This window comes from Chelonoidis abingdonii, chromosome 16 (genome assembly GCF_003597395.2).
Source record: "Chelonoidis abingdonii isolate Lonesome George chromosome 16, CheloAbing_2.0, whole genome shotgun sequence".
NCBI lineage: Eukaryota > Metazoa > Chordata > Testudines > Testudinidae > Chelonoidis > Chelonoidis abingdonii.
Genome location: NC_133784.1, coordinates 18,940,907 through 18,963,284, shown reverse-complemented (window position 1 = coordinate 18,963,284; position 22,378 = coordinate 18,940,907). Strand labels below are relative to the sequence as shown.

General features: G+C 56.9%; 1 protein-coding gene across 4 annotated transcripts in view; it reads left to right on the top strand.

Annotated features, from left to right (window-relative positions):
- The window catches only part of MST1R (macrophage stimulating 1 receptor), a 55,184-nt gene that overhangs the window by 5,994 nt on the left and 26,812 nt on the right, over window positions 1-22,378 (top strand). For all 4 annotated transcript variants that reach the window (XM_032789499.2, XM_075072952.1, XM_032789501.2 and 1 more), the window contains exons 3-7: window positions 15,342-15,530; window positions 16,111-16,236; window positions 16,656-16,826; window positions 20,926-21,104; window positions 21,973-22,150. In XM_032789499.2, coding sequence (XP_032645390.1) covers window positions 15,342-15,530; window positions 16,111-16,236; window positions 16,656-16,826; window positions 20,926-21,104; window positions 21,973-22,150 — 843 coding nt within the window. The remainder of the gene's footprint in view (window positions 1-15,341; window positions 15,531-16,110; window positions 16,237-16,655; window positions 16,827-20,925; window positions 21,105-21,972; window positions 22,151-22,378) is intronic.

The following is a 22,378-nucleotide window of genomic DNA, read 5'->3' as shown; positions in this document are numbered from 1 at the left end:
AGGTTTGGTTTAATTGCTTTTCTACCCCATGAATTATATATAAGCCCCAATGACACAGCAGCCTCATTACTGCTTGGCAGCACGTGAGTTGATCCAAGTGCCCTGCTCTGTCTTCTGTTTCCGTTTCTTCAAGAGGATGTGGCCCACGGGGTTAGCAAATAGCACTTCCCCTGCTCAAAGTGCTGTGCAAATATGAATGGAGCATCACAAAGTCCTGAGGAAACATTTGCTTCTCCTGTGTTTTGCTGCTTTGGAATGTGGTTTGGAGATTGTTTATCAAAACAATATTATCTCATTTGCTTCTCCTGTGTTTGCTAGATGGGGAAAGTGAGGCAGAGCGAGGGGACAGGGCAGGTCCAAAGTCCTGCAGAAAAACTGTGCCAGACCCAGCGTGAGAACTTGGGTCTTCCTGACTCCCAGCCCCGTGATCTGCACTTGAGCCTGTGTTTTCTGAGTGTTGGGTTACAGACAGACACAGTCATTGGCAGCAAGGGAGGGAGAGAGAGGAAAAAAGGGCTATGCCAACTTGTTGCTACTCACTTGCACTTTGAGCTTCCGCTAGACTCCAAACCTGTGATCTCAGGATTGTAGAAAATGACCATCCACAAAAATTCCCCTAGGCAACAAGCACTGCTGTGGGCAAAGCTAATCCTGTGCCACGCAGGTGTGTTAGTGGGTGTTACCATGCTCCTGGCCAGACGCTGATATAGCTATAGGGTGTCTTACAGTGCCTGGCACTGTGGGGTTGCCCTTAGGCCATGCCGCAACAGGCATGAATAATAACAGTGATAACAGGTGGCTAGCAATCTCTGCATAAAGTGGAAGTCTGGTCTGATTTGGCCTTTTCCTATTCTTACTAATCGGCTGCTGTTTGCCATCCTGCCCACTCCTGGCATTGTGTGGCTGTTTGCTTTTTCTCTTTTCTCTCAGCTTTGTGTTCTTCCTGGAGCAGAACAAGTTGGTGCCCCCTTCCCTGGGGCCCCCAGCTCTAGGAATTGGGAACATGCTGCTTGTTTTGTTTGCAGAGTGCTGCAGGGAGGTGTTTACAACCTGACTTCTGTGGCATGCCATGGCTCAGAGCCTTGGCAGTGCTCATCCAAGGTGGCCGGACCCTCTGTGTGGATACGTTCCTGGGCAGCATCACATGAGATGAGGAGCAGGCTCACCTAGGGGAGGTGTGGGGCCAGGGTCCCAGTTCCTGGGACAATTTGCAGTTTAACACTGGGCTGTGTCATGCTGGCAAATGGCAGGAGAGCCTGGCACCTTGCAACGAGGGGGTTTGGAAGCATGGGAGGTTTCTGGTGTGAAATGGGCCCATAGGCCAGTTAGGAACTGATAGTGCGGGCTGTGCAGACTGGCCGACTTAGTTTGCACAAGCAAAACAAACAGCGCATTGGCAACTGAAGGGGTGTTGCTGCCTCTGGAATCCGAAGGCTGCCTGCTCCGGTGGATTGTGCAATAACCCTGACTCATTTCCCCTCTCTGTCGCTACATGATTTCTGGCTGCGGGCGGATTTCTACAACAGCTGGAAGGAGTGCTGGCTGAGCGATCCACCTAGGAAAGCCCCTCACTCCGGCACACAGGAAGCCCATGCATGCTTGGTGGTTAGGAAGAGTAAAGGGCAAGGGCTCGGTAGCAGCTCTGTTTCTGGATCCCAGTCTTGTCCTTCCATCCGGTGGGAGCTCAGTTGTGTCCTGAGGCTGTGTCAAGCCCTTGAGGCAGGTCTAGGGAAGTAGTGTCTGTGACTTCTGAACAAAGGACTTAGCTACCATTTGAAGCCAGGTGCTGTGCTGAGGAGCAGTGGCTGTAGGGGGAGGGGGCAGGGCACCGCAGAGGCTGGGTTTATCTCTCTCATTCAAACCCAACCCGATCCACTCTTAAATAATGGGATGGGACATGCTGGGAGAGACTTGGGCCTGGGCTTGGGGAGCGGGCACAGCATGGCCTGGCTCTAGGCTTGCTCTGTCAGGCTGGGCGGGGTGAGTTCTCCACCTGCAGTGGGGAGCCAGCCAAAGGGTGTTACAGGCGTTCCTTGGGAACATGCCACCCCAAGGCATGCAGGTGGCCAGTTCTGTCCTTGACCTGTGATGGGACCCTCCTTCCAGTTCCAGCAACTTTGCCTGCCCCTCTCCTCCTCCCCCCTGGCCTTGGATCTAGATGGCACTGCCTCAGTGGACATCACCTGCTGTAAAGAGGAGGTTGGTGCCCGTCAGCACTGTGTTATTTGAACGAGGAGTCAGTCTGGGCACTTGGGCTCTGGCCAGACGGGCTCAACTGTGTGTCCTTTGCACTGGCAGCTTGGCCAGAGAGCTGCATGTCCAGGGGTCTGGGGGAACAGCCCCATCCTGTGGCTATGGAGGACCAGGGTGGGACGTGTTGTCTTTCCTCTATGCTCAAAACCAGCAGAGCCCTGGTGGGGGTGCTATTCCCTGGGGTTCAAGGTAAGGGCTGGTTCATAGCACAGAGCTGTAGGGGGGTGCCTATGGTGCTGTGCCCCATGTTACCCGCCAAATATCCAGGGCACCTCACCTATATCCTACGGAGGGCTCAAGGTGTGACCCAATCAATTTAGGCGCCCCCACCCTTTCCCTTCTGATGGCTCAGGTTGTAAGGTACTTATCCTTACCTGTGGGGCTCAGGAAGAAACCCTGTCAATTTAAGTACCCGCTCTTTCCCTCGAGGCTCAGGGCCTTATGGGTCTGCGGGACTTTTTCCCAGTGAGAGAGCCTTACACAGTTGTGCTCAAACATCTATTTATTAGCAACACACACAGAATACGTATACCAAGCAAATCTCTTATGCTCAACACTCCCAATATACAGACAAAATTCACCCGATGGCCAGTCAGGATCGTCTCATCTGGGGGTTCTGGTGATGTGTCTGCATGTCACAGTTGTGCAGAGGAGTCAAGAGTTCCAGCGGCTTGATGTTAAATTCCTGTCTGGAGATGATTCCCAAAGAGCATTATTTTTTGTTACATTATATAGGTAAAACAAGCTACCTCCTATAACTCAGTACCCCTAGGTAACAAAATTTAACCGACCATGCACTGGCACCTCTGTTTTTTCCTCCCTGTTCAACTCTTTATATTTTATCTCTCATGCCCAAATTGTAACTTATGATCTTCTGTGTTTGTGCACATGGTTAGCATAAATTCACTGGTCAGAGCTTATCGTAGCTATTTTACCAATTCTTGGTGTCTGTTTCCTCCCTAAACTTCCCAGTGCCTGGGTGCCTCTACTTTACAACCCTTGGTGTTATAACTCTTGTTAGGGGCATTCCTGAGGTGGGGTCACCTTAGCAGCAGTGGAGCACTTTTCCCCCTTAATTTTAGTAGTGACATTCCTCAGTTTCACCCAAGGCTGAGTTCAATCTCAGGCCTACCCACTTTCTCCTGGGAGTGCCACCCCAGATGGAATAGTGACTCCAGCCCTTGGGCTGATCTTTGGACCCCCAGCACTCTCTGAGATCCAGCCATGCTTAAGTGGGCTGCCTGGGTCTCAAACCCAACCCAAGCTCTGTCCCAGGTTGAGGAGTGGGCAGAGCACCATCAGCATCACTGTGTCTCTGACCTTGGTTGGAGTAGCAGGGGATCTGCAGGTCAGCACTGAGCAGCACCGAGTGCAGGAGGCAGGTGTCTCATGTCATCAGATCGTCAGCATCTTAATCCCTAAATCTCCCGCTCCCTGTTCGGAAACAAGCAGATGACTGAAGAGAGGAAGCGAATTGGTGGGCGGGGGGCCCAAGTGCCTGTCAAAGAGCTGGGCTGTGTGGAGGGGCTGATGACCAAGGCAAGCCCAGAGCAAGGGGAAAAGCAAGCACCCCAGAGTAGGACACTCAATTCTCCCCAGTGGCTCCAGCAGGGTCAGTTCCCAGCTGGCCCCTTGCTGCGTTTCTGGCTTGGCCTGGATCTTCACATTCCCCAGCTGGGTTCTTCGGTTCAGCTTCTGCTAAGGCCTGAGGGGAAAATTGATTCCCTAGTGGGGGTGGAAGGACGGGTCCAGGCCTGTGACTCAGAGAGAGAAGCTGTCTCCTGTCCAGTGCAGGATGAACAGGAATTGCTAGGGCTCTGCCAGTCATGCCCATGGAGCAGGGCTGGTGCAAGGATGTTTCATGCCCTAGGCGAATCTTCCACCTTGTGCCCTCCCCCGTCCCTGAGCCCCTGCCCTGAGGCGTCCTCCTCCCGTGGCAGCTCTCCCCCTCTGCCCTGAGGTACCCCCGCAGCCCCAGCTCACCCCTGCTCTGTCTCCACCCCGAGCACGCCATCATTGCTTCACTTCTCTCGCCTCCCAGGCTTGCAGCACCTAAGCTGATTGGTGCCACAAGCCTGGGAGGCGCGAGAAGTGAAGCAGCCACTGCATACTCGGGGAGAAGGCAGGGCAGGGGTGAGCTGGGGCGGGGAGTTCCCCTGCGTGCCGCCCCCCCCTTACTTGCGGCAGGCAGCCCTCCCTGTACTCCCCTGCCCCAGCTCCGTCCACCTAAATGCTGGCGGCGACCAGGGCAGCCGAAGATCCGGCTACTGCGGTTGCTGCCGAAAAAAATGCTGCCCTCCCCCCCCCCCCCCAAATCCTAGTGCCCTAGGCGACCATGGAGGCCGTGCCAAGATTCCCTGGCTGCTGGCCATGGGGGAAGGTAACGTGCTGGTGTGTGGCCAGGTTTCAGCGGATGGCACACATGTATAGGACGGGGAGGAAGCAGTGCGCATGGCCGCTCCCTACCCACGCAATCCCTCTCCGGCCTGGCTGCACTTGCACTTCTTGTCGGTACCGCCTGGCATTGAAATGCTCTGTTGCTGCAGCACTGGGGGCATTGGCATGGTCCTTGCAGACTGGTGGCAGTAACCTAAGCTGCTCGGACAGCGAGCTGGGGGGTACGAAAACTCAGAATTGAGCCAGTACCGAGCTCCAGAGAGCAGCGACAGAGCAGGGATGGAGGAAGGCTGGATGCCTGTGACTCACCTGCTGCAGATGCAGACAGGGTGTGTAGCCTGCTGCATGTTTTCTGTCTCTGATTAGCTCTCACCTCTGCACCTGGGAACTGCCCCATCTGGATGTTCCTACGGTGGGCCTCTCAGCAGGTGCACCGGGCACATTTGGCACAGTTCGTCGCGGGGGATTTGTAACCTCATGTTTGGTGCGTTGGCCTTGTTAAGTCAGGGGCAACAGTTCTAGGTCTGGGGCTCTCCTAGCTGTAAGCTGAGTACACATGGGTACGAGAGGTTCTTCTGATTTAGGGTTCCACTTGCGGCTGCTAATTGCACTGTAATCTGACCCACTCCTCTGGATCCTCAGCTCGTTTTTCAACAGAACTTGGCCTCCTGGAGATGGAGTTCAAATACCCTGGTGTCCTGGCCACTGCAAGGCCAAACCTCTGCTGGGTGCAGCATAACCACATTCTGCAATCAGGGTCTCAGAGACCTTCTGTCTGTGCCTTGGGTCTTGGGCAGCAGGGGAATCGGGGCTGCAAAGAGGTCTGGGGAGGGGAGCAGCCGCAGGTGGCCCTGGAGACTGTGTTGGTAGGTACAGAAATATGAGGGGAATTAGTGCCAGCTTTTCTAGGGAGATACAGCCAGGGAGGGCGAGCCCTGAGTTTCACCCTGCCGTGCCCCAGCCCTGTGGGTGTGTCTCAGCTAGTCTGCACTTGTGCTCTCCTGGAGCTATGCTGAAGTATCTGGCCTGTGCTAGCATTCATCTAACTGGCTGCAGCTCCAGTTGGGTGGGCGTGTCCCATGCTCCTTTCCCTGCCCAGCTGCTCCTAAGCAATGGAAGGAACAACTCCCCAGGGGCTGGTTAATGTTAATATTTAATAGGAGAGCTGAGAAACCTGCCCAGTGCTGGTCCCCTACGGATGCAACCCCAGAGCCTCATTGGGGTGAGGCCTGGGATGGGAAGTCTCTGGAACTCCAGGATCTTCTCCAGAGGGCGGCATGTTTTCTGCTGAGCGCACCGGGCAGCAAGTGCCTTGCATAAGTCCAGGGCCCAATTCAATAGGGTTTCAGCCCATCTGACTTTTTTGGCAATCTGATAGAAACAAAGTGTGCCATCCGCTGAAACCTGATTAACTCTCACACTGAGGATGTCTCTACGCTGGCACTGGAGGTGGGATTTCCAGCCCCAGGAGACAGACTCTGCTGGGTCTGATTGAGCTAGTGGGCTAAAAACAGCACTGTAGTTGCTGCAGCATGGGCAGTGGGACAGGCCACCCTCTCGAGTGTGTATCTGGGGTCTCAGATGAGATCATACTGGAGTGTCCAGCCCAATGCTCACAATGCTGCTGTTTTTAGCATGCTTTGCTCGACCAGATGCCAGGGCTGGTGGTGAGCAGCTGGCACTGTGCTTCCCAGTTGCAGAGCCAGTGCATGGCTTGTTTCTGACCCACTAGGAGGGGAAAGCAAGGAGTCAGGTTCCAGGGAGTCAGTGCCCCCCCCCAGAGGAGGCTACCCCAGCATTGCCTCTGACCATGTCCAGTATGGTGGTTCTCCTGGGGTGACACCTGCTTGCTGACAGGGAGACAGCATAGGCCAGTTCTGATTTCATGTGCGCACACAGAGCGGGCACTGTGCTCTGGCAGGATCCAGGCCAGCTCCCCCGTTCCTGTTCCCTGGTGCTAGGCGCTTCTTGGCACCCTTTCTCTCCCCTACAGACTTCCTAACTCTCTCCAGGTTCCTCCCTAGGCACCGTGCTGCTCTGCTCCCCTACCTCGAGCTGATACCCATGTCTGGTGTGGTGCCAGGGTGGCTCAGGGAGATCAGTCTATCCAGTAGTGATCCGGCTTGCACACCAGGTGCTAAGTGACAGACGGCCCTTTTGGAGTCGGGCTATCACCATGTGAATGGCTTTGTTCTCATTGGAGCCCCAGGAGGAAATGTTCAGTGGTGTCAGGTGACCGGTCAGTCTCTGGGCTTGGGAAGGCAAGTAGGGGTGTTGGGGCGGGAGGTGCTGTGTGCAAGCTAGTCTGCTGGATTCTAGGCCAAGCCCCGTCACCGATTTGCTTCCAGGGCCCAAGGCAGTGGAGAGGCTTCCATGTGGGCGTGGGACACTGCCAGGGGGTTTGTGCACATTCCCCAGGCCTGCCAGAGAAGAAAGGTGAGGCCTGAATCACCCCACAGCTGACTGTGCCAGATTTAAAGGCACAGGGTCCTGTTCTCAGCTGTGGAGCTGCTTGGTCGGGAGCTATGTGGTGCTGTTGGTCTCACATTTCGAGCAGCCTGAGACAGGTCACCTTGGCTGGTCTTTAGCTCAGGGCTGGGCGGTGTCTCCGTGGAAGCTGGTATGGTGCCAGCTCCAGGGGTTGTGTGTCATGGCTGGTCTGAGGGGTTGCTGTGGTTTCCATGTGCGTTCCTGGGACTGATTCTTGTCATGCTTGGGAGCTTGTATTGGGGCAGGCAGCACGGGACGGACATGGCTCTGCAACCGGTGCTCAGAGCTAGGGCTGGCAGCAGGGGAGGGATGTGGCTCTGTGACCCCAGTGCTCAGAGCCGGGGCTGGCAATCTGGCCTGTTGGGAAGGCTGCTCAGCATTTCTTCTGATAAGACTCCATTGTCAGTTACTTATAACTTTGCCAAATTCAAACCATTTGGGCTTAAATTTTCCGTGCCCTGTGTCTTCCGCAGCCTGAATTTTGTTGGGAATTTCCAGCCAAAATGGTCAAGCGGTTTCCAAGAATGAGGCTGGGGAAATATATGCTGTGTTGTCCAGGGGCAGTGGAGTGGCATTTAAAGAGGGTCAGGACCTACCCCCCTTCCCCCCCGCCCCCATTGGAGAAACTGGACTATCCAGGGCTTCCCCTCCCACTAGAGGGACCAGGTCTTTTCCCTCACTGTCTATGGCCATTGTGCCCTAGGCCTTCTCCCCATAGGGCTTGTCTGCACTCTGCCATGGAGCAGTTTGTGGGGGTTGTGAATTGTGTATTAACACATCAGGGTCTCCACAGGACAGTTAGTACTCTGCAGCTCACCTCCCTCCCTTGGTAGATAGGTCCGTGGTGTGTCTCCTAGAAATCTGCCACCCTATGCAGCTGGGTAGTTTGCCTGTAGGTGGAGCAGCCCCTGTTTCCATGTGGTCATGTCGAGGTTTTGCATGGGACCTCTAGCAGCCCCATGCTTTGGAGCAGGGACGTGACACGGGGTCACCCCAGTGTCAGGTGGGTGCCTTGTGTTGTCCCTAGGAAAATCCTCCCACGCTTGGCAAAGTTCAAAGAGTTTTAACATTACAGTTCACACTGTGAAGACTTCCACGATGGTGGCCGGAGATTGTCCCTCACTGAGCATGCTCCATTGCCCCAGAGCTCCCAGTGCTGACCAGTCTGTGCAGCTGCCTTCCTACTGAGCATCTGATGCTCCAGCCTAGGATAGAGGGGGTGGGCAGAGCAGAGCTGTTCCTGGCCCCAGCTGGGCATGGGGACTGAGGGCAGGAGTCGGGCTCTTGTGTGCTCTCAGAGCCCCGCTGCTGGCAGCCAGGCCCTGGGGAGCAGGAACAGGGCCGCCCAGAGAATTCAGGGGGCCTGGGGTCTTCAGCAGTGGGGGTCCTCCACCGTCAATTTGCCACCGGAGACCCGGCACTTCGGCGGGGGGTCCCGGGGCGGAAGGACCCCCCACCGCTGAAATGCCACTGAAGACGCAGAGCGGAAGAAGCTCTGGGGACCCAGGCCCTGTGAGAGTTTTCCAGGGCCCCCAGAGTGAGTGAAGGACCCTGCTCCAGGGCCCTCAAAAAACTCTCAAGGGGGCCCCTGTGGGGCCCGGGGAAAATTGCCGCGCTTGCCCTCCACCTTTGGGCGATCCTGAGCAGGAAGCTGAGTTGAATGAAGAGGGGAAAGAGCCAGTCCTGGGAGGCAGGGGAAGGAGTAAACTGGGACCAGGAGTCTGAGACTGCGGTTGGGAGACCGGGCCTGGAAAGTGTGTGGGGGAGGCTGAGACTGCTTCAGCAAGGAAATGGGGACTGAGAGCCACTGAGGGAGGCATTCAGGTCGGACGAGGGGCTGGGGGATTGGGGCTGGTTGGACAAGGAGAATGTGGGGGGATGGAGACAGATCTGATGAGGAGCTAGGTACAGGAGAACTGTGACTGGGTAGGCCAAGAGACTGGGCAATGGGGCTGGCAGGGGGATTCAGTAGAGACAGGCTAGCTGAGGAGCATGGGAAGGGAGTCTAGGGCACCAGCCCTGGGGGTAGGAAAGAGAGAGAGAGATTGGGAGTAGCTGGAGGAGGGACTGGGACAGGCTAGGCAAGGAGATAGGGATTGGTATGAGAAGCCTGAGGACTGGAGACAGCCTGGGTAGGCAAGGAGCCCAGGTGGAGAAGAGACAGGACTGGGACAGGTTGGAGGGGATGGGACAGCTTGGGAAAAATGGCAGAAGAGTCTAGGCTTCTCTTCAGGCCCGGGAAGGAAGCAGAGATCCCTGCATCTCACTGTTCCTCTACCACCAGCAGCTAACTGGGAGCCCCCAGCAAAGTGTGCGCCTCATCCCCCTGGCCCGGGAGAGGATGACAACCTACTACTGATGTGGATTGCTCCAGGGGCAGAGGTCTGTGCAGTGCATCTAACAGTCCCAACCCTGCTGGTGACCCGACTGGGGCTCAGTATGATGCCACAAGATGGCGTTTCTGGGTTTGCAGTTTGCTTTTTGAAAGCCTTTGACCCCTTGTGTGTGTGTGTTAGGGCACAGCCATGACATGCTTGCCCATGGGGAAGTCAGACAGCGGTCCTGTAATTAAAACTGCACCCCAGGGGCAGAATTCAAACTGCATGTGCGCCCTTTAATCTCTTGTTTCCTAATGTCTGAGGTCCGGGCTGTGTCACCTCCCTGGTGTTCCTGTGCCATGGTTTGTCATGTGCCATACTGTGAAGATGGGAAGCGCTGGCAACTGGAGCCCCATTGGGAGCCCCTCCTGCAGCCTTGGTCTTAGTGCTCCCCCCCAGTGGGACTCTGTGTCTGCCAGTAGCAGAGCATAGCTGGATTTTGTCTAAGCAGATGCACATGTGCAGGGGGAAGCGCCCTGTCACCTGATCCCCACGCTGGAAGAACCAGAGGCTGTGAACTTCAGCCCTTGGAGGCTGTGAAATGCTGTGGGTGGCAGGGGCGTGGAGGGTGGCAGTGAGGTGAGTCAGAGGCTGTCTGGGATGGGATGCAGCAGGGCAACCCTTTGCCCTGTGACTGGCTGTGCTTGTGCATAGCCTGTAGCTCCATTCTGGGTAGAGGAGAGGGGTGGGCCAGACGGTGTCTGTGGCCGCACAGCTACAACACTGCAGCTGTGCCCCGGTAGAGCTGCAGCCTAGACACTTCCTGTGCCAGCTAAGGGGTTTTCCCATGGCTGGAGTGAATCCAGCTCTCTGAGAGGCAGTAGCTAGGTAAAGGGAGAATTCTGTCAGCCTAGCTGTGTCTGCATTAGGGGTTAGGCCAGCATAACTACAGTGCTTGGGGTGACGTTTTCCCAGCCGAGTGATGTCGGATTTTTAAGTGTAGCCCAGCCTGAGGCTGTGTACCGAGCCCTGATCTCAACTGGATCCCTTGCCCCTCCCCGGTTTCATCTCCTGGGAGTTCTGCCCTGGAGGAATGGGAACCCACCACTTTCCTGGGAGTGTGATGGAAAATCCTCTCTCCACAGAGGCTGCTGTGGCTTTTTAGTCCAGCTTTGTCTCCATCCTTCCACTGTTGTGTGTCACAGGGTCAGGCCAAGCCCCTTGCCTTTGGGAGTGGGAGGGACCTGAGTCTTTACTCTTGCCAGATGTCTTGTTCGTTTCCCAAGAGAGCCTGGCATGAGCTCATGCTCTGTTTACAGTTGGCTGCCCTCCTCTTCTGCAGCAGCTGCCTGGAGCTGTGTGAGTCCCAAAGGCAGGGAAATTGGGCTGCCTGCTCCAGCTGGGTCCAGGGCCGGTGCAAGAATGTTTCGCACCCTAGGCGAGACTTGCACCTTGCGCCCTCCCCCCTGTGCCCCTGCCCAGAGGTGCCCCGCTGCAGCAGCTCTCCATCTCCACCCTGAGGCGCCTCCCTTGTGGCAGCTCCCCACCCTCCGCCCTGAGGCACCCCCCCACCCCAGCTCACCCCTGCTTCGTGCGCGAGCACCCTGAGCACGCCATCGCTGCTTCACTTCTCCCGCCTCCCAGGCTTGTGGCGCCTAAGCTGATTGGGAGGCGGGAGAAGTGAGGCAGCTACGCCGTGCTTGGGGAGGAGGCAGGGCAGGGGTGAGCTGGGGTGGGGAGTTCCCCTGCATGCCGCTGCCCCCACCCTTTACTTGCTGCAGGCGGCCCTCCCCACGCTCCTCTGCCCCAGCGCCCTCTGCCTAAATGCCGACTGCAACCAGGGCAGTTGAAGATCCAGCCGCCACAGTCGCTGCCGAAGAAAATGGCGCCCCCCAAATGCCATCGCCTTAGGCGACCGCCTAATTCGCCTAAATGGTTGCACCAGCCCTGGCTGAGTCGGGTGCTGGTGCACGTGGAGGAAGGGGTGGGTGTTATGACTCCAGGCGAGACAGCTAAGCAATGCAAGCGAGAGGCAAACAGGCCTTAAGTTAGGAGCTATCTGTGGATTCAACAGCGGGATAGCAAATGGTACGCAGCCAATGTGAGGCAGGACAGAAACACTGCGTTTTCATCTCCAGGACCTCGGGCTGCAGCCAGAGGGAGCTTTACTTCCTGTGACCCCGGTTCTGAAATCCCATCACAGACTTAATGTGCCACCCTGCTCCGGTTGTAATCTGCACCAGTGTGTTCTGACCTACCTGCTGAGGTAGTGCTGGTGCCAGCGGTCCCTCACGCCACTGGGGTGACTAGCTAGCAAGGCCCTAGCGGTAGCGACCTCATCTCCAGAGATGGCGTGCATCAGATCCCATGGAGCCTCCCTGTGGGGCTGTCTGTGCCAGGCCCATGGATGTGGTTCTGGGCCAGGCAATGGAGATGGGTTTCCGAGGGCACTGCTGTGTGGCCTGGAACATTGAGGACATTTGTCCTTCTCCTCCCTGTCCATCCTATGCCCTGATCATCAGCTTCCTTTAGGAGCCCTTGGCTCTGGCAGCTCGGGTTCAGTTCACTGGCTGCTGGTCCCAGGGCAGGAGGTCTCCATCCGGCAGTGTGTTTGTCACAAGAGCAGCTTGCACATCACGCCTCCAGAGTGCTGCATGGCTTTGGTTTTCTGGCTCCCTGGTGGGGGGAGAGTTGCGCCTCAGTGCCCCCCTGCATACAGCGCAGCGCATGTGACTGGACAGTGACTCACCTCTGTGCCGCCTGCTGCACCGGGTGGGTGGCTGGCCTCTCCTTCCATGCCTTGGCACAGGCATCATGCCTTCTCCATTGTCTTCCCCGCCCACTTCTGGCACTGTTCCACCTTCCGTCCATGCCTATCCTGCCCTGGCTGGGAAGTCACCTGCTCTGTGGATGGTCTTGGGTGGTCAGCCCAGGCATTATCCCTCTGAGCAGCCATACGGAGCATGGACCGCTGAGCTGTGTCTCTGACCAGCTGGATCAGGGCCATGTGCTGCAGGGGAAGATGTTTTCAGGAAGCTGCCCTGCAGCTGTGCCACCTCCACTCCTCTGCCCCTCTCCCATCTGTTCTGCCTGCCCCTCCTGGGGCAGTCCAAGCTCCTCCCCTGCCCCACGGCTGAGAAACTCTGGGATCAAGGTAGGGAGTTTGCCCATTATCCCAAGAGAGACTGCCCTGCAAGGGAAACAGCTCTAAAATTTCCTGGCAGCTGCCCGGCATTCATCCACGTGCCCAGGAGCTGCTGCTTCCCCTGCAGCTGCCGGCAGTATCTGTTCCCTGCAGCATCTCTTGTCTGTGGCTTAACGGCTAGGCCTGTGGCCAGGCCTCTCTCGCTGCTGGCAGGAGCGGCTCTAGGCACCAGCAAAACAAGCAGCTGCTTCGGGCAGCCCATTTGCAGGGGCAGCAGCTGGCAGGGATCCAGCGTGGGAGCTGAGAACCAACAGGAGGCCCTGGAAGCTGTAGTTCCTTGGTTAGCTCCCTGCCTATAGAGCCAGCCCTGGAGCAGGTAAAGAACTACATTTCCCAGCATTCCCTTGGCTGCAATCAAGAGGAAAGGGAGTGGGAGGGAGTATGGTAGCTGAAACCTCATGCTGCAGATTACTGTGAATGGAGAGCTGACTGCTGGAGCGGGGTGGCACTGTGAATGGGGAACAAGTATGCCCAAGGAGTAGAAGGCTTTGCCCCAGATATCCCCTTCAGAAGACTTCCCCAGACTGGGTTAGGGATACTGGTGTGAACTCTCCTTACAGCCCCCTAAGACGGAATTGGGTGGGCTAAATGGACAGTGCCTCTCTCTATCTGAAGCCTAGCAAGGTGGGTATGTGGATCCCACTAGAATTTAAAATGAAAAGTAAGGGAGGGGAGGCTTGCTCTGGACCAGGGCAGGTTTAGATACACTACCAGGCACTTAGGAGGATTTCCACTTCTGAGCCATGGAAGCAGAAATTGACTTTTCCTTTCCAGATTTAGCTAATATATAGAAAGGGAATCTAGCATCTACCTTCCAGATTTGAACACCTCAAAATTCAGGAGTGCTCAAGCTCAATTTGGGCAGCTGTTACTTCATTTCTCCCAAATCAAATATACTGATCCACTGTAATTTGCTGGAGAAAAAGTAGGATAAAATTGAGCAAGAAATGCTTCTCAGTGGTTATTAGGACTGGAATTCCTATTTTCAACAGCCATTGCCTTTTTTTTCAGTTTTATTTGTTTAAAAGGAAGACAGTGATGTTGCATTGGCAAATTCCCCGTAGAAAGAAAGAGTGGAACAAAAGAATAATAAAGGCACCTCAACTTTTCCTCATTTATGGAGGACGGTCTTATAATATGCACCCAGATATCCTCCAATCACACAAGCTGAAAATTGTTCCACTTTACTGCAATTCTGTAACCATATGGGAACGAATCCTGTCTGTGTTCTGTGCACATCTAAAATTCCTGCTGAATGACCCACCCTGGGAGCAAGTTGCCAGTGACCCAGGGCTGGGGCAGAAGGAGGGTGCAGGTAGGGGGGAGAGCCCAGGGCTGGGATGGCAGGGGGGTGTGGGTTGGGGGGGGAGAGAGCCCAGGGCTCGGACAGCAGGGGGTGCAGGTCAGGGGAGGCCCAGAACTGCGGCGGCAGGGGGTGCAGGTGGGCAGGGAGAGCCCAGGGCTGGTGCAGTGGGGGGCAGCCCAGGGCTGGGGTGGGAGCAGCCAAATTTTTTTTTGCTTGAGGCGGCAAAAAACTTAGAGCTGGCCCTGTCTTCTGGTGATTCCCAGCTGGCCCGGGCTTCTGCAGAAAGGGGAGCTGGAGATCAGGGGAGTCCCCTTCTCCTTGCCCGGCCAATGCCAAGCCCAAAGGCTACCCACACCTGCAGGTGCCAAGTTCTGTGTAGCACCATGGGGGATGTTCTGGGCCAATCAGTTACTGAGTTCATTTTGTATTTGTTGATTGCATCAACTTCAGCTTCTGGGCAATGCATCCGGTAGTGCAAGGTGGGATGTATGGGGGTGGGGAGGGAGGTTAGGGGGTGTATGAGTGGGTGCTATGGGGAGTTGGGGGATGTATAGATGGGTGCTGGAAGGCTGGATGATACTGGGGTGCTGTAGGTGAATGGGGGCTGGGTGGTACTGGGGAGTTGGGGGCAGGGCCGCCCACGGGGGGGGGCAAGTGAGGCAATTTGCCCTGGGCCCTGCATGGGCCCCCACGAGAATATAGTATTCTATAATATTGCAACTTTTTTTTATGGAAGGGGCCCCCAAATTTGCTTTGTCCCAGGACCCCTGAATCCTCTGGGCAGCCCTGGTTAGGGGTATATGGGTGGTACTGGGATGCTGGGGTGTTGGGTGGTACTGGGGTTCAGGGGGTGTATGGGTGGGTGCTGAGGGGTTGGGGTGTATGGGGGTTGGCTGGCACTGGGGAATTGGGGGCGTATGGGTAGTACTGGGATCCTGGGGGGTTGGAGTATATGGAGGGTTGAGAGACTGGGTGGTATTGAGGAGTTGGCAGTATATGGGTGATACATCCCAACCCCCCAGCATCCCAGTATGGGTGGGTGCTGGGGGGCTGGATGATACTGCAAAGCTGGGGTGTATAGGTGGGAATGTGGAGCTGACTGCTGGTGGTGGCGGGAGGAAGCCGGGCAGGGGGTAGCTGGAAGTGGCTGGGACCAGCAGTGGATTCCCTGTCCCCTTTCCCCCCAGCTGCTCCCTCCCCACGGGTGGCCAGCACAGGGAGCAGTGAGTAGCAGGGCGGGGGCAGCGCCCCCAGATGCAGTGGGAGCACAGGCAGGTCCACTTGTGACACCGGGCAGCCGGGGGCGGGAGGGGGAGGAAGACAGGGAGGCGGTGGAGGTGCCACAGGGAGCTAATGCTGTGCGATGTCCCAGGTGAACCTCTCGTCTCTGGTAGTGGATACCAGCTGCTGGAACAAGCCTACCCTGGTCACCACAGCCCCCTACAAGGTGGATCTGTTCAATGGGAACATGGCCAGAGTCCTGCTCACCTCCATCTTTGTGATGGCCCAGGGCAATGTGACGGTCGCCCACTTGGGCACGGCAGAGGGGCGCATTATGCAGGTAGGCTCTGCAGTGCCAGACTCCGTGGCTGTGTCCCATATCCACTCCAGAGGGGCTGCAATGCCAGCCCCTCCAGCAGGGGGCGACATGCCCTGGGATGCTCCAATGGTTTCCAAAGCTCACGCGAGGCGTCCATCCCGTGGAACTGACACGGGCCGGATAAAATGGGGCAAATCCTGCCTGGACTTCGGGCTCCATGACTGGCTGCCAGTCACTATGACCTGTGAGGCTGACTGGATTGTGCCCAATCGAAAGCACCTCCATCCCTTTCCCTGGTGCTATTGCTGTGTTGCCACTACCGTAGGCTCACCCCCACTCCCTGCGGCTCGCTGGGCTTGGAGGAGTCAGCTGCCTCCATCCAGCCATGTGGTCAGGCCACTGGCTGGGCCTGAGCAGCACAGGGGGGTCATGCAGACAGTGTAGACCCCCCCCTTCCCTGGGATTGCAGGGAGCTGAGGCACAGTGCCCCGCACAAGGCAGTGCTACTCTCCTCCCGTGGGGGTCGGCTAGGCCATGTCCCTCAGCTTTCCTTGGGGTCGCTCGCCCTCAGAATATGGCCAACTACTCCCCCCCCACATAGGTGGTGCTTCAGCGATCCAGCTCCTACACCGTCACCTTGGCCAATTTCTCCCTGGGCAAGGAGCTGCCAGTGCTGCGGGAAGTTGGCCTGCTGCAAGACTCTCTGCTTTTCGCCACTGGAAACAAGGTGAGACAGGCGAGTGTTTGCCCCCAACCTCGCTGGGCTGGGGGCTCCCACTTCGTCCGGGTCAGGAAGCCACTCTGTGCCCTGGCCCCAAATGGGATTGGAGCCCTGGACTGCCTCTGAGTGCTGTGGGGTATAGGCAGGTGATCTGCATGTTGGGCTGCTGACCTGACTGTCCTGCCAGCTGGTCAGTCCTGGGGAGATGTGCTGGCTGGGCTGTGGGGTTCATCGCAGCCCCTCACCTGTGGCTGGGAGGCAGCAGTAGCTGTGCCATGGGGCATTCCAGCTGCAGGAAGGCCATGTCCTGCCCTCCTGGCACTGAGGGGTGTGTGGAGGTCCCTGTTCAGTAGGTGCTTTGTGGCTGCCCCGAGATCTCCGCGAGCTTTGGCCCCGCTCGCTGACATTCTCCCTTTCTCCTGAAGGTGTCTCAAGTCGCCATCATCGGCCCAGGCTGCCGCCACTTCCTGACGTGCCAGCGCTGCCTGCGGGCGGAGCGCTTCATGCGGTGTGGCTGGTGCGGGGGCATGTGCACTCGGCAGGTGGACTGCGCGGCACTATGGACCGAGAAGAGCTGCCCTCCCATCCTCACTGATGTAGGCCCCTGAACTGTCCCCTGTGCTGTCCCTCCTGTTCCTCCTTGTATGCTGTGCTGGCTCTTGCCCTGCCACGGGGCCCATGCTTTGCACTCTGCTTTCTCTGGTGCACCTTGATACGTCCTCCTGCTACATGCAGCCCCTAGGGCCCTGGTCCCAAAACATACCTGCTGCTGATCCTACCCTGGAGGGAGTGGTGCTGCCTGGCTGCTGCACTGACCCAGACTTTCATGCTCACCCCCAATCCCCTTTCCTAGCTCTGCAGTAACCCGGGCATTTCCCTCCCCCAAGGGGGGCTGACAGGGGACATGCTGCTCTTGGCTGGGACTGGCTTTGTGCCAGACTAGGGGGAGAGGGCAGGGTTTGTCACCTATCAGAGGAACATGGATATTGCCAGACTGAGTCAGAGCAGAGATCCATCTGACCCAGCCTCCCAGGGACCAGAGGTGTCAGCCTTCTGCACACAGGTCCCCTCCTGGTCTCTAATAGGTTGGCTTAAGCCCTGAGGCAGGAGGTTCAATATCCCTGCCAGATTTGTTATTCATTATGACAGCTCTGGCTATTCTCATTGTCCATGCCCACGTCCAATCCCTTTTTGCATTGTGTCAAGTTCCTGGCCTCTGCAGTTTCTGGTGACAGAGAGTTCCACAGTCTGCCTGCATGTTGTGTGCAGAAGTATTGCCTTTTATTGGTTTGAATCTCCCATCTTGTAATGTCCTTTGCCCCATCTTCCCTTCCCTAGATCAGGCAATATTTTATTGCCATTTCTCATGTGCCCTCTCATTCGGGTCTAAGGTAACTGCCTTGTGTCACAGACTTCCAGTACTTGTGCTCTTTCTTGGCTCCTCACAGTCCCTGGGAGGAACTGCCTTCAGTGCGACAGCCCATCTCTGGAGTCTACTCTGTCTCGGGGGTTAAGCCGTAGGCGCCTGGAACCGCACCTCTCTGAGCCTTCAGCACGTCTGTCTCTTGCCTTGGGCCCCCTCAGGGAGTCCATCACTCTGGACCCCCAGTGCCCCCATCCCTAGAGGGAATGATGCAACCCTGATCTTTAGACAGGAGTGACTCTCAGCCAGCTTATAACAGGAGGGTTTACTGAGCATCTGAACCCAGCACAGGAAACTCTCTGGGCCCTCCGGCCTGGCCTCCCTCAGCACCGTACATCTAAGTCTCTCCTGCATCCAGATGGGCTCTGACTGCTCTCTCTCCCTAGTCCAGAAGCCCCCTCCTTCCAGGCAGTAATCCTATATCATCTCCTGCAACAGCTCCTCCCCATCCTTTGTCTTCGGTCCCAGCTAAACAGGTCACCTGGGCTCCTCTCCTCCATCCTTTGTTCCCCTCTGGCTGGAAATGGTTGGTCAGATCACCGGGGTCCTTTCTCCTCAGCCCTTTGTCCTCCCACTGGCCAGAACCAGCTGACTGCCAAGCTGGGCTGGGCCTCCTGGTCACCAGGTCACCAGTTGCTAGGGTCCCCATCTCCAAGCAGTTTTCTGGGGTCCTCACTGCTAGGCGAGGTTACACGTGGTCCTCTTCAAAACCAAACTCCCTCTCCCACCATCTCCCTCCTGCAGAGACTCAAACAGGGCAGATGGGGTGGTTAGCAGCTGTTCCTGAGCATGCTTGTTAGTTCAGCTTCCAATCCAGCCTTGCCAAAGGCCACCTTCCTGGCAAGGACTGGTTACACTGAGGGCTCCTCATTGGTGCAGCATGTGAGGATAAGGGCTCTGCTGTGCTGGGTCCTATACAGACCCAGGGTAACAGATAGCTGTCCTGATCAACTGACAGAGCAGACAGACGCAGGGCAGGGGCAAGCCTCAAACTCACCAGCAGAGTGATCCATGGGATGGCAGCAAGCAGTTTAAAAACATCTCTGTTAATGTGGGTGTGACGTTCTCTGGTGTTATCTGGACCAGTGATCTCCTTGGTCACTCCAATCCTTGACCTTGGCAGCCAGCCTTACCTCGCTCTGTTGTGAGAACCCCCACTCCTGGGCTGTTCATCCACAGCCTCTGGCATATAAGCTGCTCCCAGCTACTTGGAAATGAATGACACTAGCCAATATCTCTGGTCCCAGAAACAACCCTAGGAACCTCTGTCTTGCAGTGTCCAGTTATGCCCGCTGGATGCTGCATGCTTATATAAGTTCATCAATTTGACAAAGAAATTGATATGCACCAGGCTTGTTATCCCAAGGGGAGCCTCTGACACGCTGCAAACCAAATGCACTGCTTCAGGTAGAATAGACAAACAGATTTATTAACTATAAAGGTAGATTAAGTGATTATAAATCAAAGCATAACAAGTCAGATTTGGTCAAATGAAATAAAAGCAAAATGCATTCTAAGCCGCTCCTAACATTTTCAGTGTCCTTAAAAACATAGATGCTTCTCACCAGAGACTGGCTGGTTACTCTTCTGTCAGGCTCTCCCCTTTGATCAGCATTTCAGTTGCATGGTGGTGGTGGTGTCTGTAGATGTAGATGAACGAGAGAGGAAGCATGTCAATATGTCTCTCCCTTTTATCATGTCATTTCTTTCCTCTTGGCTCCTCCCCATCCCCCTCAGAGTCAGGTGAACATTACTTCATTGCAGTCCCAAACTGACCAAAGGAAGCGGGTGACTCCCTCAAGGGTCTAACAGATTCTCTTGTTCCTGCCTAGGCCAGTGTCCTTTGTTCCTGTGAGTCTGGGCTTGGTTTGTCCCATCCGTGCCCTGACGAGATGTGAACCACCTCTCTGCTCTTGGAGGGTTTTTGCATGGGCTTGTTCTAAGCCATGAGGATACGTTTTCAGCCTTATAACTCTATACATGAAATTATAACCTATAACATTACTGTAACAATTACTATAACATCACTATAACAGCCATGTTCAGTGCATCATGAGCCTTCCAAAGCCACCCAACATGACAAACTTTGCATTGGATACCACACAATCATTTTATAAAGATGAACGTGGGGGTGTAGGGTGTTCTCCTGAGGTACAGAGCATCACAATGGGGAAATGTCTCCTTTCCCCCTCTTCTGAGCCCCTGATGGCTGGTCATATGCTTCCCCGGGGGCACCTTGGCATCACTTGCAGCACTTGCGGGAATCTCCTCCTCATGCCCAGGTGCTAAGTTGCATTAGAAGAAGTTATAAGCTCTAGTACTGGAAGAGGTTATTTCTCAGCATTGCCCTTCCACAGGAGTGCTGCCTGCTGGGAAGCTCTCACGGTCCCCCTCAGGGGGTTCTGCCAGGCAGAGAGCTGCCATGGGCCCCCTCAGGGTGTCCTGCTGGGTGGGGAGCTGACACAGGCCCCCTTGGTGTCCTGTGGAGTGGGGAGCTGTCATGGGCCCCCTCGGATGTGCTGCCAGGTGGGGAGCTTTTACGGGCTCCCTTGGGCGTCCTGCTGGGTGGAGAGCTGTCATGGGCTGCCTTGGGCATCCTGCCAGGCGTGGAACTGTCTGTCATGGGCCCCTTGGGAGCGTCCTGCTGGGCTGGGAGCTGTCATGGGCCCCCTGGGAGTGTCCTTCTGGGCGGGGAGCTGTCATGGGCCCCCTCAGGGGGTCCTGCCGGGCGGGGAGCTGTCATGGGCCCCCTTAGGGGGTCTTGCTGGGCGGGGAGCTGTCATGGGCTCCCTAGGGACAGCTTACTGCGTGGGGGCTGTCACAAGCCCCCTTGGCACTGGGGAGCTCTTCAACTTGTGCTGTCATAGCTCCTGCCCTGGCCTCTGGAGGCTGCTGGTTTGGTCCTTGGGGTGTGAGCCACACTGGGTCCATCACCTCAGTGCAGGCTGTGGTGGCTGCAGGGACAACAGGTGGGTTTAGACAAGGGGGAGGGTGGGCCCTGCTGCCCCCCCCCCCCATGAGGGAGTCATGCCCTGTCAGTGCGCTGGAGTCCCCTCAGCCTGCCATTGGACATGTCTCCTGTCATGTGGCGGTTTTGCCACAGGGCCATCCTCTGGCCTGCACCATCCCTTCCTCACCAGGGCTGCCCACGTGCTGCCCATGAGCTGGGTGGATGAGCCCTGTGCTGCTGTTGCAGGTCCGAGAGTGGAGAGCTGGGATGTCTGGGGGCTGGGGTGGGCTGGGGATGTGACAGCTGCCTTGTTTCCCCTCAGTTCCACCCCCGAAGCGCCCCTTTGCATGGCCACACCCGGGTGACGCTCTGTGGGATGGGCTTCCAGTCACGCCGGCACTTCGCCGCCGCCGTCAGGTCCCCCATGGCTGGCAGCACCTACCGGGTGATGGTGGGGCAGAGGAACTGCACTGTGCTGCCTGAAGAGAGCCTGGACAGGAGGTAGGGGGTGGTGGTGGGGCTCCGGGATTGCTGTGGGGGCTGCCACTGACCTGGGGATAGAGGTTTCTCTGGCTGACTCACCTGGGGGTGGGACTTTCCTTCCTGGCTGGGGCAGCTCAGAACATGAGTGGGGAGGGGGAAGAGGCAACTTCCCCATTCAGCTTGCGGGGTGCTTGGAGCACCCCCGACCCGCTACCTTCCCCAGTTTAGGTAGCAGAGGGAAGGCGGAGCGGGGTGGTTCTTGAATCAGCTCCCTCTCTCCCCCCCCCCCACACCCTGGTGGGCCCCTGTCTCTGCAGTATGACCGTGGCCCGTGCTCTGTGCGCATTTGAGCTGCAGCATCTCCCCAGGTAGGGCGGCTTCATGTATGGGTGCCAGGAACTGGCAGCTTTCCCGAGTGGAAATGGGCTGGCAGTGTGTGGTGGAATCAGCTCCTCCAGGCACGGAGCCACTGGCCTTTCCCCACGGCACGAGTCACCAGTGTTGGCACCCCAGTGAGTTCTGCCCCGTGTCATGCAGCCACTGCCCCAAGCAACCAGGCCTTTTAGGAGGGGGCTGGAGTAGTATGGACAAGAGGGGCTGTGGGTCAGGACTGAGGGGCACCAGCAGGTTTGCCGTCAGACCTGGATCATGGGCAGCTGGTGGCTCCCACTGGGATTTGTACCAGAGGCATTCAGCGATTGCCAGGGTGGTTTTGGCGACAGAGTCCAGTGACTTTCCTTCTCAGAGCCACTGCTCGGCTGGTGCCCCTACTCTGTGGATGGTGACGGGAGACGGCAGGGGTGTGGGTCCCACTGTTGTCCTCTCTGGCTGGGGTAGGGGGTTGGGCCTGCCCCCGTGTCTCAGTGTTCCCTGCCGTGTCCCACAGGCCCCCCATGCTGCCCCCTACCAAAGCCGCTGTGGACGTCCTGGTGTGCGAGCTGGAGCTGAGGAGTGACGAGGTGGTGGTGGGGCCTGTCACGGTTCAGCTCACCATCGAGGAGCAGACGAGGGACCCGCCCTTCCACGTCAATGGCTCCTCATCCCTCGGTGGCTTCATCTTTGTGGTACGTCCTTTCCCCTGCCTGCCTCCCAGCTGCAAGGACAGCCCCCCAGGAGAGCAGCCCCCCCAGGCTAGAGCCAGGGGTTGGCAATGGGGCTTGCCTGGGACTGCGGCCCCCCAGTGCCAGCTGGGATCCCAGGGATGGCAGCTCCCAGAGCAGGGTTGGCAGACTTCCCACACTTGCTCTCCAGCCAGTGGCTTGTCCCTATCATGTGTCAGGCCCAGCCCCTCT